The sequence below is a fragment of the Tursiops truncatus genome, chromosome 9 (assembly GCF_011762595.2).
Source record: "Tursiops truncatus isolate mTurTru1 chromosome 9, mTurTru1.mat.Y, whole genome shotgun sequence".
NCBI lineage: Eukaryota > Metazoa > Chordata > Mammalia > Artiodactyla > Delphinidae > Tursiops > Tursiops truncatus.
Genome location: NC_047042.1, coordinates 41,252,611 through 41,266,503, shown reverse-complemented (window position 1 = coordinate 41,266,503; position 13,893 = coordinate 41,252,611). Strand labels below are relative to the sequence as shown.

The window sequence follows — 13,893 nt, the reverse complement described above, 5'->3', positions numbered from 1 at the left end:
CATTTTGAGGAGCATCTATCCTAGAATCAATTTAATGAAACCTTTTCTAGTTTATTATTTTATTTTATTTTATTTTCTTGAAATGCTTTAGACCAAAAGAACAGTTATTTTGAAATATTTTACTCAAAATAAGGAAATGCCCAATATAAAGAAAAGGCAATTTTTTTTCTACTTTCAAAAATTTTACTTACAAATGTTAAATTTGTGTGAGATTATTAATCATGTCATTATAAATGTAACTGCCTATGTTTTGGAATTATTAGTAAATGGGCTGTCTCATACCAATAGAAAACATCAAGTATAAAACATCCAGCATAAAATTTTCAAGCACATAAGTTCCATGTAATAAATAAGCTTTTTCATTGTAGCAATGAATAGACAACAATTATCACAGAAATACTACCCTATGAGAAATACTAACCTACAGTCCTACTGCTGATTATGACCAAACTAAAGGATATCATATGTTATTTAGTTTTTAAGAAAGTAAGGGGATAAAAGAAGAAAATCTGGATAAAATTGTCAATGACATTGCTTTATCAATAAGATCAATGCCATTAACATTTTTAAAGAGTTAATGCTAACTCTTTTTGTCCCAAAAGCTTTTAAAATGCCTTAAAAGACTTTTCAAATCAACATTTTCTATTCTTGCGCACTATGTGGTTTAATTTATTTGCTATTTCAAGGGTATTTAAAACAGAAAAAGCATGAAAAGGAACTCACGTTTCAACTATATAAAATAATCACACTGTAAAAACTATCCATTATTAAGTTTATAATCTTATGTAATATCTTCAGGATTTAAAAAAATTCTGGTGATTTGAAACAGTGGTTAAACTAGAAGTTGATTCTTTTTTTAAAATTTTTATTTATTTATTTATATTTTGGGGGGCTGCGTTGGGTTTTCGTTGCTGCGCACTGTCTTTCTCTAGTTGCGGTGAGCGGGCGCTGCTCTTTGTTGCCATGCACAGGCTTCTCATTGTGGTGGCTTCTCCTGTTGCGGAGCACGGGCTTCAGTAGTTGTGGCACTCGGGCTCAGTAGTTGTGGCTCACGGGCTCTAGAGCACAGGCTCAGTAGTTTTGGCACACGGGCTTAGTTGCTCCGCGGCATGTGGGATTTTCTTGGACCAGGGATCAAACCCGTGTCCCCTGCATTGGCAGGCGGATTCTTTTTTTTTTTTTTTTTTTTTTTTGCTGTACGCGGGCCTCTCACCGTTGTGGCCTCTCCCATTGTGGAGCACAGGCTCGGGACACGCAGGCTCAGAGGCCATGGCTCATGGGCCCAGCTGCTCTGCGGCATGTGGGATCTTCCCGGACCGGGGCATGAACCTGTGTCCCCTGCATCGGCAGGCGGACTCTCAACCACTGCGCCACCAGGGAAGCCCTAGAAGTTGATTCTTAAATTGAGTCTCTCTAGTGAGAGTCAAGAAGCATAAGTAAAAGCAAATAAGGAACTGAAGAAAAACTGTCTCTATTTGTCGGGAGAGTAAAATAAAAAATAGGAGACAGTGTCATTTGTGACACTGAGAGACAATGTGATCACTTACTGCATAAGTCACCTGGAGAATGCTCACATCTTTCTCAGCAGCAATGAGAAAGGACCCTATCCTGGAGGGTAAAGAATTAACAAAGTATCTGCCATGATATTAAAGGGTCTTTGTCTGTGAGTAATGAAAGCAAAAACAAACCAAACTGGGAACAAATCCTCGTCTTGTAAATGCCTCATGTCATGTTAAGCGTTGGCAGAGGTACAATTTGATCATTTTTCTCTTTCCTTTATTCCCATCCTTTGGGTCATATAATTGAAACTGTACTGAATCTGGTCCCATGGCTATTTCTTGCCACTAAGTAGGTTGAGAGCCATGAGTACTGAGAAGATCACTCTATATTCTTTTTGAAATACATAAGGCCACTATACATTCTTCTAGAATCAATGTTAAAGGAAACATTATTAATAAAGTTTAGAATCCTTTCACCTTGATCTATAGTATAAAGTTATTTAAGTCAGTTTTGGCATAAAACTTATTTGTTTGGTACACTAAAAGCTGTATTATTTTCTAGAAGGAAGCCAAAATTTTATGGCATTTATGCCAAACCAGGATTACACAGCCAGCCCCATGTAAGAATAAAAACATTGCTCAACCAAAGGAACTTGGAGGTCCCAGTGAGAGGGTTCCTAGGTGAACCTCCTTCAAAACTCTGCAGATAATACCTTCTTTACATGAGGAAGGGCATGATGTCCAGTCACTGTATGGCGTCACGATACAGTCCTTCCTACAAGGAAGCAGGCAGGGCTTCACTGTTTCAGGTCGAAGGCTTTCAGGACACCTGGGAAAAGCAAAGGGAAACTACTAGACCTCTACAGTAATCCAGAAAACCAGGTAATTTAGTATCTTTAGAATTTTTATTGCTGAAATTGCTAAACAGGCATCAATCTGTATTATTTAACTTAACCTCTAGGATCCTTTCTGCTTTTGACAAGGGCTATAAAACCAAACTAATTATTCCAAACTGAAACTCCATAAAGTTTCTCAAGGCAGGAAGTGTAAATTTAATTATAGTAATTGTGCTATGTAGAAGAAAATATAATAATTCTATTTTATCCATTTATAACAATCTCTCCATTAATAAATCTGTATTTTGCAACATGCTTTATAAGAAATTTATGGAAGTTCAAATTACCAATTTAAGGACCCAAAGCTACATCTTTGTATAACTAAATAGGCTTATTGCCAATTATAATCTTCCAGGTTATTCTGCACTTTATTTTTACAAAATATGTTTAGCACAAAATAAATTTATAATGGAGTATATTCTATACATAGTATATGCTCAAAAACCAATATTGTATTTACAGCTAAGTATTTCATAACAAATAAGTAAAAAAATAATAAAAGTGTATAGCTCATTAAGATAAACAATTTTTGCTTGATTCCTGGTTTCATTCACTGTCTCTACTCTTATCTTTTCTTCCATTTTATTCCTAGTTTTAAATTATTGGGTTTTAAATATTTTTATAAATTACAATATTTTTAGAACAAAAAGAGTGAATATAAATAAAACAAAAATAGCCAATAAGTAATTTAAAGAAAAATAAAACACTATGTTCTTGACATAAATTAGAGTAAAATTAATTATTATTTTATAAAAATACACCAAAAATATATTATTAGGAAAACAAGAGAAAAATAATGACAAAACACTGAAATGTCTTACACTATATAAGGTTTTCACTTCCTAAAAGATAATTTTAGGAAGCTGATATATGAGTTTTAAATATACTGTTTTGTTTATTGTATACTTATTACATGGTTTTCAAACTTTCCAATTCTTCTCTGCATCTTCACAATCTGATTCTACTATCATTAGTGGTCAAATGTTGGTCAGGAACACTAGAAGAAGATGTATATTACGACAACAAAATATAATAACATAATTCATGTAACTAAAAGTACTTAATGTTCTGATTCGTAAGAAATTCTCTTTTGAGGTCATATCAATCTCTGACAAGTGAGCTAAGAGGCAGTGAAGAAATAAACCAAACAATCAGTATAACTGTTGCTGGAATAATTTGGCAAATTAGTGAAAAATGGGATTTAAAAATACTCCCCATAGAAGAAGCCAAATTTTTTGTTAAGTCAAGATAAACTCTTTCAACAAGTAAGTTAATCAGGTTTTCAGAACTGAACTATGAGTGAAAAAACCAACATCATTCATTTCCTTCTCATAATTTCTTTACAGTGCTTTGCTGACACTTCATTTTTAATATATCTATAATTTTTTTATCTACATATCCTATCTCATCCACAAGTATTATGTTCTATTCAGCTATACAGATACATGCCTTTCTCTCTCATTCTGTAACACTAGGGCTTATTTGAAAGTGGATTTTAAAAAAATATATTGGATTCAACATTTCAAAAAGAAATTATCTCCCTGGTTTATGTTGAGTATAGGCTTGGATTTTCCTAATTGCTATGCCTACTCAAGGTCATGGACGGCAAAGAAATTTAGATGAGAATCATAGAAGGCAACGTTTTTTTACAATTGAGTTTATAAATCACTAGAATTATAACTTCACCTACATGCTTAACCAGGAAATATTATATGGCAAAACCCACATATAATCCTGTTAATTCTTTTGAAACTATGGAATTATTGATTAGTAATTATTATTGGAAGCACTCCTCCTCAATGAGGCAGTTTTATAACTTTAACAGTGGGAGAGCATTACTCAATTACATGCTCTTCAAATTTTAGCCCTCAATAAATCAACGGAATTTACGTTATCATTGACAACCTCCAAAATTCTGTTTTATATGGTTTAGAAATTTCCTTAGCAAGATACTTGGTTAACTGTGGAGAAAAAAATTACTAAAAACAAAGCCATTAAATGAACACACAAAGATAAATTATACAGCCTAGATTACATCCAGTAAAATGAATTCAGACTTCCTTTGGTGAGGCAATTGGTTCAGTCAACATGCTTCTTTTCTCCTTTGTACTGTTTGTATTTAGTGTCTGTGGTTTAAATCAAGGAATTGATTTTCCCCCAAATCTTATTCAAGGTCAAATTAAACAGATGTGATAGGAGTTGAAGTTTGTTACTCGGAGGATAGATAAGATCAATAACATTGATTTTACCATTGCACAGTAATCTGTTTTATTAAGAAGAGTTTAAAACAAGGTTTCTATTTGCATTTTTGTTTCAAATGCCTAGTACTGAAAAGCAGTCATTGAATTTAACCTAGTATTTAGGCATAAGGGTAGTAACATTTTCTTTTGAATTCACAGTATTTGCTTAATTTTTTAGAACTTTAAGGGCAAAGTAAACCCATTTGATTTAAGAAATCTATACTTGTATCCAGGTCATTGAATAAAGGCTGCAAGGGTAAAGCACATTTTTAATGGATTATTGTGGTGGTCTGACATGGGGCTTCAGGATACCCTTTCTACTCAATGATTTAATAACATTAATCCACCAGGCTTTTCCACACATAGGCTTGTGCATATGTACATCCACTGCTCAGAAATATATTTTGTAGTTTGCATAAGTGAGGAAAATACCAACAGCAACATCTAAAAAGTGATTAACTGCAAAATAGGAACAGAGTGAGCTTACCCATAGAAGCTCAGCACAACAACCCTCCAATCTGTACCATGACAAGTTAGTCAGGTTATAACCCTCTACACTGAATATTTCTACCTCTCTGCTTGTCCCAGAAAGACCCACAATTCTCCAGCACTTGGGACTTCCGCTTCTGTTGTTACTGCTATTGAATTTTAATACACTGCACATTAATATCCTTTGTTAGATTCATTACAACTTTAGCATTATTTCTATTAAAATATTGGTTTGGGGCTACCTATTAAGCATGTGGAATTGTTTTTCAGTGTGTTCAAGTCTTTTGGCATGTATTTTCTAATATATTTCTTAATTTCAAAGTACATAAACAAATAAAGTATGGGACAAAAATACTGCTAATGTCCAGAACCCTGGCCATTAGTAAAAAACAACTCATAATGGGATTCTTATTTATCCCCTGGAGTTTGTCATATGTCAGTTACATTATTATCCTTTCCCTGAAACACTAAGAACTATCTCAAATTTTTAAGAGAAAATACAATTTCTAAGGTTTATTGAGTGCTTACATTACTACAATTTCTTTTCATTAAATCCTTTCAAAAATTTTTGAAAACTGAAACCAGAATCTGTTAAGTAGTATGCTTAAGATCACACATGATACCTAAGCACTTAGCCAAGTATTTGGAAATTATGAGGCCATTTTTATACCAATGCAAACGTATGGGTTTTACTTTCCATGTTTCACATGGCTAAGATGATTTGAATTTTAAAAGATTTATGCTGTCTAAATCTCAAAAGGTAAAGAGTTATTTTTTCCTCTTGGCATATATATATATATATATATTTTTTAATTAATTAATTTATTTATTTTTGGCTGTGTTGGGTCTTCCTTGCTGCATGTGGGCTTTCTCTAGTTGTGGAGAGTGGGGACTACTCTTCACTGGGGTGCGTGGGCTTCTCACTGCGGTGGCTTCTCTTGTTGCACAGCACGGGCTCTAGGCGTGTGGGCTTTAGTAGCTGCAGCATGCGGGCTCAGTAGTTTTGGCTCACGGGCTCTAGAGCGCAGGCTCAGTAGTTGCGGCGCACAGACTTAGTTGCTCCGCGGCATGTGGGATCTTCCTGGGCCAGGGCTCGAACCCGTGTCCCTGGCAGTAGCAGGAGGATACTTAACCACTGTACCACCAGGGAAGTCCTTGGCATATATTTTTATAACTGATTAACTTTGTCTAAGAAAGAATTAGCCCAGTTATGCTATGACATGTTTTTGTTTATATTTCTCACAAGGCACATACAATATGCCAACTCTCTAGTTCTTTGCCCTCCCCTCTAGCAAATCGTTTGCCTTGTTGTTACACTACTGGTAACTACAGTAAGAAACTGATGGTTTTTCTGCTTATTATAACACTCATCCTATCCTAAGGCTCTCTCTTGGGAATAAATGGCTTATTCATTTAACCATTAAAAGATGTAATAATTTGGCCTCAGTATTTTTGATCTAGTACTTTCTAGGGGAAATGAAAGGCAGAGCATAGAAGGCTACCGCCCAATTAAACTAGATCGGCAGCCTCCATAGCCTACGGATATAAAGGAGGTCATGGATGACCTCCACTGCTAGGACTTCATATACTGTCATTATTGATCAGCGAGACCAAAAGCAAGCAGTTCTTTCATTGCTTCACTAGCTCAATAAAAGCAGAAACTGCTACTGTAACACTGAAAGTAGATACCACATAGAAAGATTTCTAGAGAATTTATGGATCCCAGGTACAAGACTCTCAAGCTGTTACAACTTTATCAGTGGCTGCATTCAAAACAAAGAAGTCTTACTCTTGAGGCCAGGTATGATAAGAATCAAATGCTTCCTTTCATGAAGCAAGTAAAGCCTAAGCCAATCCCTGCATGGCTGGCCACAGAATTTACTGTTGTCATTCTAAAGCCCTTACTTTTTGGGTCCCACTTGGCCAACATTGACCCGCACACAGATGACTTTTCTTGTCTGCATGCCAACAGAGCAAGAGGCCTCCCCGTTCCAAGTTGTAGTTGTGTTGAAGGATGAAACTGAGGTGTCCTCGATGCACTGGCCCCAGGGACCAGTTTGCCAGTGGTACACAGTACAGGGATGCTCGTTACAGCTGCGCACCTCTTGCAAAGCACTGCTATTTGGACACTGAGCTCCACCTATAAAAATGGACAACATTAGCAGATTAGATATGGTGCCAACAGGAACCTTACCATTCTCTGTTCCTTGTAATTAACAATAACAATGATACCTGCCACTTAGCACATGTGACCAGTGCACTGCTAGGAAGGCAAATTGCATAGTAAACTTATCTCATTTGGCATGGTCTGGCTTAAAATTTAAACTATGTGGTATATATGATATTTGGTTTGGGGCACTCAGGAGGACCTCAAAGAGAGAGGCCATTATTCACTAGAGAAGATGAAACTGAGGAACAAATAAAGCCTATGTAATTGCTAACCAGGGGAAACATGGGCATTGAGACTCTGTGGATGGAGAAAACCCAGTGTGTTTTCAAATGCTATCCCTCAAAATGAAAGCCTTAATTACAGGTTTCAAAGTGCTGATTATTTCAATGAATTAGGATTTAGGGTGATTAGAAACAGGGGTTTTAAAATCAACTGATGCTTTCTGACTTTCCATAGCATTATTGGAGAAGCCATGTAGTAATGATAATATCGTATTTCTTCAAATCTAAGATGTGACTGACTGTGGGATAGACCATCATTTTATGTGTCCCAAAGAAAGAGAAATGGCTGCAAATTAAACTACAATACTTTTTATCAACTCTAATTTTTACTGTATGCTTACTGAAATTGCTTTGTATGACTTACTGACATAATTTTAAAAAATATAACCCTTTTACATACTTTAAAAGGGACGGTATTCCTAAAACTTCTTTACATTCAGAATCCAAATATTTCAAGTAGTTTTTAGACTCGCACTCATCAAAGTTTGTGTTCTCCTACACTATCATCTCTGTGGCATCAAACGTGTTCATGATGCAGGATTTCTTCAAGAGTGTTCCCCTGTTGTCTCCAGCGTTTTCTTCCAGGATACTGGTACCTATTTCTAAGTTCTGATACTGTTGCATTTTTTTTTTTATTTTTTTATTTTTTGCGGTACGTGGGCCTCTCACTGTTGTGGTCTCTCCCGTTGCGGAGCACAGGCTCTGGACGCGCAGGCTCAGCGGCCATGGCTCACAGGCCCAGCCGCTCTGCGGCATGTGGGATCTTCCCGGACCAGAGCATGAACCCGTGTCCCCTGCATTGGCAGGCGGACTCTCAACCACTGCGCCACCACGGAAGCCCTTGCTGTTGCATTTTTAATCATACCAGAAGATGTCTATGAATGAGAGGTTTAAGCAGGCAACTGAGGAACGGTTTACTTTCCTTCCTCAAATGGCCCTTAGCTGTTTTTGTTTCTTTGTTTTTGGCAGAAATATCATGAGGTTGCTATTGCTCCCAGGAATAACAATGAAATTCACATGTACTAGCAATGAAAACTGTGTTATAACTGCTGCTTGGCCACAGTGATCTTAAAATGCATCCATTGTGGATAAAGAAGATGTGGTACATATATACAATGGAATATTACTCAGTCATAAAAAGAACAAAATAATGCCATTTGTGGCAACATGGATGGACCTAAAGATTATCATACGTGTGAAGTAAGTCAGACATAGAAAGACAAATATCATATGATATTGCTTACATGTGGAATCTAAAAAAAAAAGCATACAAATGAACTTATTTACAAAATAGAAATAGAGTTATGGATGTAGGAAATAAACATGGTTAGCAGGGTGTAAGTGGGGGAGGGATAAATTGGGAGATTGGGATTGACATATACACACTACTATATATAAAATACATAATAAGAACCTGTTGTATAGCACAGGGAACTCTACTCAATACTCTTTAATGGCCTATATGGGAAAAGCATATATAAAAAAATAAGAATGGATATATGTATATGTATAACTGATTCACTTTGCTGTACACCTGAAACCCAACACTGTAAATCAACTATACTCCAATAAAAATTAAAAAAAAAATACATCCATTGTAAGATGTAGTAATTACAGAGATGATGAAGGGTAAAACAGATGTGTCCTTTAATCAACAGAATATGGTGTGGAGTTGTCAATATGGAACTTTTTTATGTGCTAGCCCCATTATAAGTACTTTGTAGATGGGACCTCATTTAATATCCACAGCTGCTGTACAAGGTAAAAACTATAAAGTGGATGAGCCCATACAGATTAAAGGATGCGGCCACAGTAACAGGAATTTAGGAAGTTTCTTAACACTATGCTATTTATAATGTCAACTATGAAAATAAAAAGCTTTATATTGTTAAAAGCAGAGTATTGGAGGAATTTATTGCTTACTTTATTAACAATTTGATCTAGTCAAACTTATGTAGTCTCTGGATTTCATCTTAAGAACAGAAAATAACTGGTTGTTCATGTGGAATGGCAGAAACCTTGGGTGTTCATCACACATATTTGTAATAGTAAATGGGGGAAATATTGAACATAATAAGAGGTGGGTTTTAGATATTAGGAAAGCAAGTCTAAAGAAGTTAAAAAAAATAAGAAAAAGTGATTCAACAGCTAGTGACCCTATTATGGAAGATGGCCTCTAAAGCTTGAGATTTGGGTAAAAGTCATAAAAAAAACACACCCTGAGCTGATCTTTAGGTATCATTTCATTTGTGAGTAAGGACATCCCGCTATTCAGCATATAAATCAGTAGGCAGTTTACGTGAGAATTTAACTGCAATTTCTAATCACTTATGCAGTGTTGAACATGGGATCAACGTGCGAATAACCTGCATTAAACAGCATTTCATTGCTGTCCCCTGCTTCATGAAGGTGAAAACATCTGTCACAGTTCATATCCTATCTTCCATCACTGGAAGCAATAAGTTTAGGATTTGAATAGGAACGACTCCTAAACCTGCTAATTGGATTGGGGAGAAATAAATGAGCACTCTTATTACCCATTTCCCTGAGGCTCTAGATTTGTCCAGCCTTATTTCTCAGGAAAACACAGGCTAATTGTAGACATTTTACACAACCATTTTAACCATACCTTCATATTAATGGTGAAATTATCCTTCTTCAACAAAATAATGTGTGTCTTTACTTAGCCCATTTTCACTTTGAGTATACGTATGCTATTTAAATTGTGATTTTAAAACTCTGAATTGTTTTTGACATTGGAATTCACTGCTTGGCTTTGAAAAAAATAAGAACTTCTACAACATCAGCATAAGGTGTCGAGGAGCTACAAGATAACTGTTTAAGTTTACAGACATAAAGACTACCTATTTTCTTGCCCCAATCCACGTTAAAGCCACATCAGCAGTTTGGGGCTAATGTTAAGATACTTGCACAGATAAGCCCCAATGTGGTCTTAATTATAATAACAATGTGGCAATTTGGAAAGCATGGCTTGGAGTAATCAGTCACTGCAGCACGGTCATGTTGTTTGGGGAATAATTTTATGGTTGAAAAATTGATAGATACAATACTGAATTTACTTATTCCAGACATCTGGGAATATTCCCATTTCTGTAGTACTGGGGAGATTATAAAATGTCACCTGTGACAAAATTAGTGATAAGCATATTTTTAAAAAAATCCTTATACATAAAAACATATGCTTCATACTAATGTGACTATTTAGGTTTTCTATCATTCCAGCAAAAAGAAAGACTTTATAATACTTTGATGAAATCCTGCTATATAAATAAACTTTCATGTCCATAGAAAAATACCAACTATTATGTGAAACTTCTCTCTTAGGAATTAAAAAGTGACTTTTCCTCCCCACATCAAGATCATAAAAAGCTTGATTAGGAAACATTTAACAGAACTATGGTGTTACTGGGTCTGGCATTGAAGTCCTTACAATTTAGACGGCCAATTGAAAAAAAAAAATCTTTTCAAAACATTAATTAGAAACCTATGTACTGACTGCAATATGCAATGGTTACCTGCGCTTCAAGGGATAACTAGAGGGGCTGGAAAGAATTCTTGCTACTCTCAAGGATCTTATAATGCAGTGGAGAAAAGTAATAGGGGGATAAGTTGAGCAAAAAAATGAGTATAATTCTAGGTAGAATATAATAATTATGTTAAAAGAGGTATTTTGTATAATTGGGATTCAAAAGTGTAAGATTACATTAGTTTGGGGGGTAGTAAAAATGACTCAGGTTATTGAGATAAGGCATTGATATGAGTTTTGAAGGAGTAGTAGTTTAATAAGCAGAGTTCTGGGAAGGGAGAGAAGGAAGGGAGGATTTTATTTAAGCAGAAGAAAAAATAAATGAAAGCAAAGGTACTCAGGGAGGCATGACCCTGGGAATTAGTAACACTGATGCAGTCAATTGGAGTAGACAGTCCACACAGGGAAGTAACTGGCAATAAGGAAGTGGACGGGGCTCAGGCTAAGAAGAGGCAGTTACAGTGTACTATGAATTACAGTTTTAAGATACTTGTAACTTTGCTTGCTACTGCAGCCCTAATTACTTTGATAGCAGAACACTGTGGATGAAAAGAACATTGGCAATGGCATGATTTCAGGGAATTTAATTGGAAGAGTGTTAGCCATAGAGAACCTCAAGAGACTCTGCTGCAGCCCCTACCCCTTCCACTTGTTTCCCCTTGTAGTAAAAGGTAGAAGACGTCCCAGGGTGGAGTCTGCATAAATCCTGCCTGGTGGTCCTGTAGGAACAGACTGAAGCAGAACTCCTTTTTCAAAGTCAGTAGTAGGAAGATGAGGAAGTGGCAGTATTTGCTTAGAAGTCACAGTTATGTGTGTATAGACACATAAAATAGATCCTGGGTTCTTCAAATTCCTCTAGGAAATATAAATACTCCCTGATTCTTAGAATTAATATCATTTAACTATAAAAACTAAGCAAGATAAAATAGAAATATTCCTCTCCCCAATGTTTTATACTGCAAAATATAATTTTTGAAGATACTAATTATTTGAGAAAAATTTTGGCCTAATTTTATTCAATTGTCTCCATTCTCTGCATGTACAAAGCAGGTGTAAAGACACACTAACATTTTGCTGAAGTTATAATATCAGTTCATTTTGAACTTTACAAAAATAAATATTCTCTCATTTCTTGCTTTGTAAGGGTAATTGAATCTATAATGAGAACTAACAGAAGTTACTGCTATACTCAATGGGAAACATTTTGAAAATCATTTTTCCTTTTTAAACCAAGTGTGTTAAGAATCTGTAACACAAGTTAAAAAATGGAGAAGGCCATAAACCTAACATCAGTTTAAAATTTTTCATTAAAATTCAACTTACTACTATTTATATTAAAAACATGCCAGACTTAAATGTTAAAAGACGGCATCCTTTTAGAACTCCTGAAATAATTCTGAAGTAGCTCTTGGAATCCATCCTGTAGTTTTACAAAATACAGGGAAGATTTTTACCTCAAAGTATCAAACAAATCAAAAAGCAAATTACTAATCTTATTTAACTAAAAGTCAATGCTTCGGAAGTAAGATACAAACACATACACACACGATTTTATTTTTTAAGTTGAAAAGAAATATTTTTACTTTCTCCAGTATATTATCTATCTCCAGTTGCTATCATTTGTGATTTGGTTTCCAAATGACAATATTTCAATAAGAGGCATTTTATGACATTTTTGTGTACTGCCGGTACACAAAATAATAGGTTACATAATGTTACTCAAGATGCTATGAAAAGCAATTGTATTCAAATTGTTTTCATTCTATTATTTTTTGTTTAACTTTGAACCAACCTCAATACTATAGGAAAATTAAAAGTATTATCAATAGTTTCTTCCCTTGGATCACTTGGAAGAAGTTATTGAAATGATACCCTATTACCCTAAAAACTTCAATGTATATTTCCTGCAGTCAAGGGCATTTTCCTACACATAAGCATATTCAATATTTAAGATCAGGAAATTAACACTGATACATTATTTCCATCTAATCCTCAGACCCATTCAAGCTTGCCAACTATCCCAAAATATTCTTTATAGCAAAAGGACCTAGTTCAGAATCAAGTGTTGCATTTAGATGTTACGACTTGTTAGTCTCCTTTGATCTTCCTCAGTCTTTCCTTAATTTTCATAATTTAGACACTTCTGAAGTTTAAGGGCCAGTTATTTTGTACAATGTCTTTCAGCTAGGGTTTGTCAGATCTTTCCTCATGATTAGATTCTACAATATGTATCTGTGACAGAGATGTTACAGATGTGATGTCATGTTCTCATCGCACCACACCAGGAACACACGCTTTGCATGTTCCCCATTACTGATGATGTAAACTTTGATCACTGGATTAAGGTGGTGTCTGTCAAACTTCTTCATTTAAGAGGATACTTAAGATTGTAAATATAATGTTCTTCATCAGACTTTCAATTAATACATTTATTTATATCAAATATGGATTCATGGTTTCCTCTCTTATTTAAAGAGTTATAACCAGCTGTTACCGTTATTTTGGCATTCACATTGTTCCTGTATATGGCCAGTGGGAGACCCTTCAAGCTAGCTTCTGTGACCTTTTGACATATTCTCCTCTTCCTTCCTTTCTGGCACAAGATCCTCCAGGCACATCTTGTACTTTTCCTATCTCAGCCTTAGAATCAGCTATTTCTCCAAAAAGCCCTGGTTCCTTTCATTGGAGAACGGCATTAGACACCAAGATCTGAGTGCTGAACGCACATATTGCTATTGTGGTCCTGCTGCTCTCATGTCATTTCAGTGGAC

The 13,893-nt window shown here is 35.3% G+C and overlaps 1 protein-coding gene across 1 annotated transcript in view; it reads right to left on the bottom strand.

The window, feature by feature from the left end:
* Positions 1-13,893, bottom strand: part of THSD7A (thrombospondin type 1 domain containing 7A) — a 455,780-nt gene that overhangs the window by 86,241 nt on the left and 355,646 nt on the right. Inside the window, exons 8-9 of the mRNA XM_073809674.1 lie at positions 7,030-7,264; positions 2,213-2,328 (exon numbers count right to left, since the gene is read on the bottom strand). Of these exons, the coding sequence (XP_073665775.1) occupies positions 2,213-2,328; positions 7,030-7,264 (351 nt within the window). The remainder of the gene's footprint in view (positions 1-2,212; positions 2,329-7,029; positions 7,265-13,893) is intronic.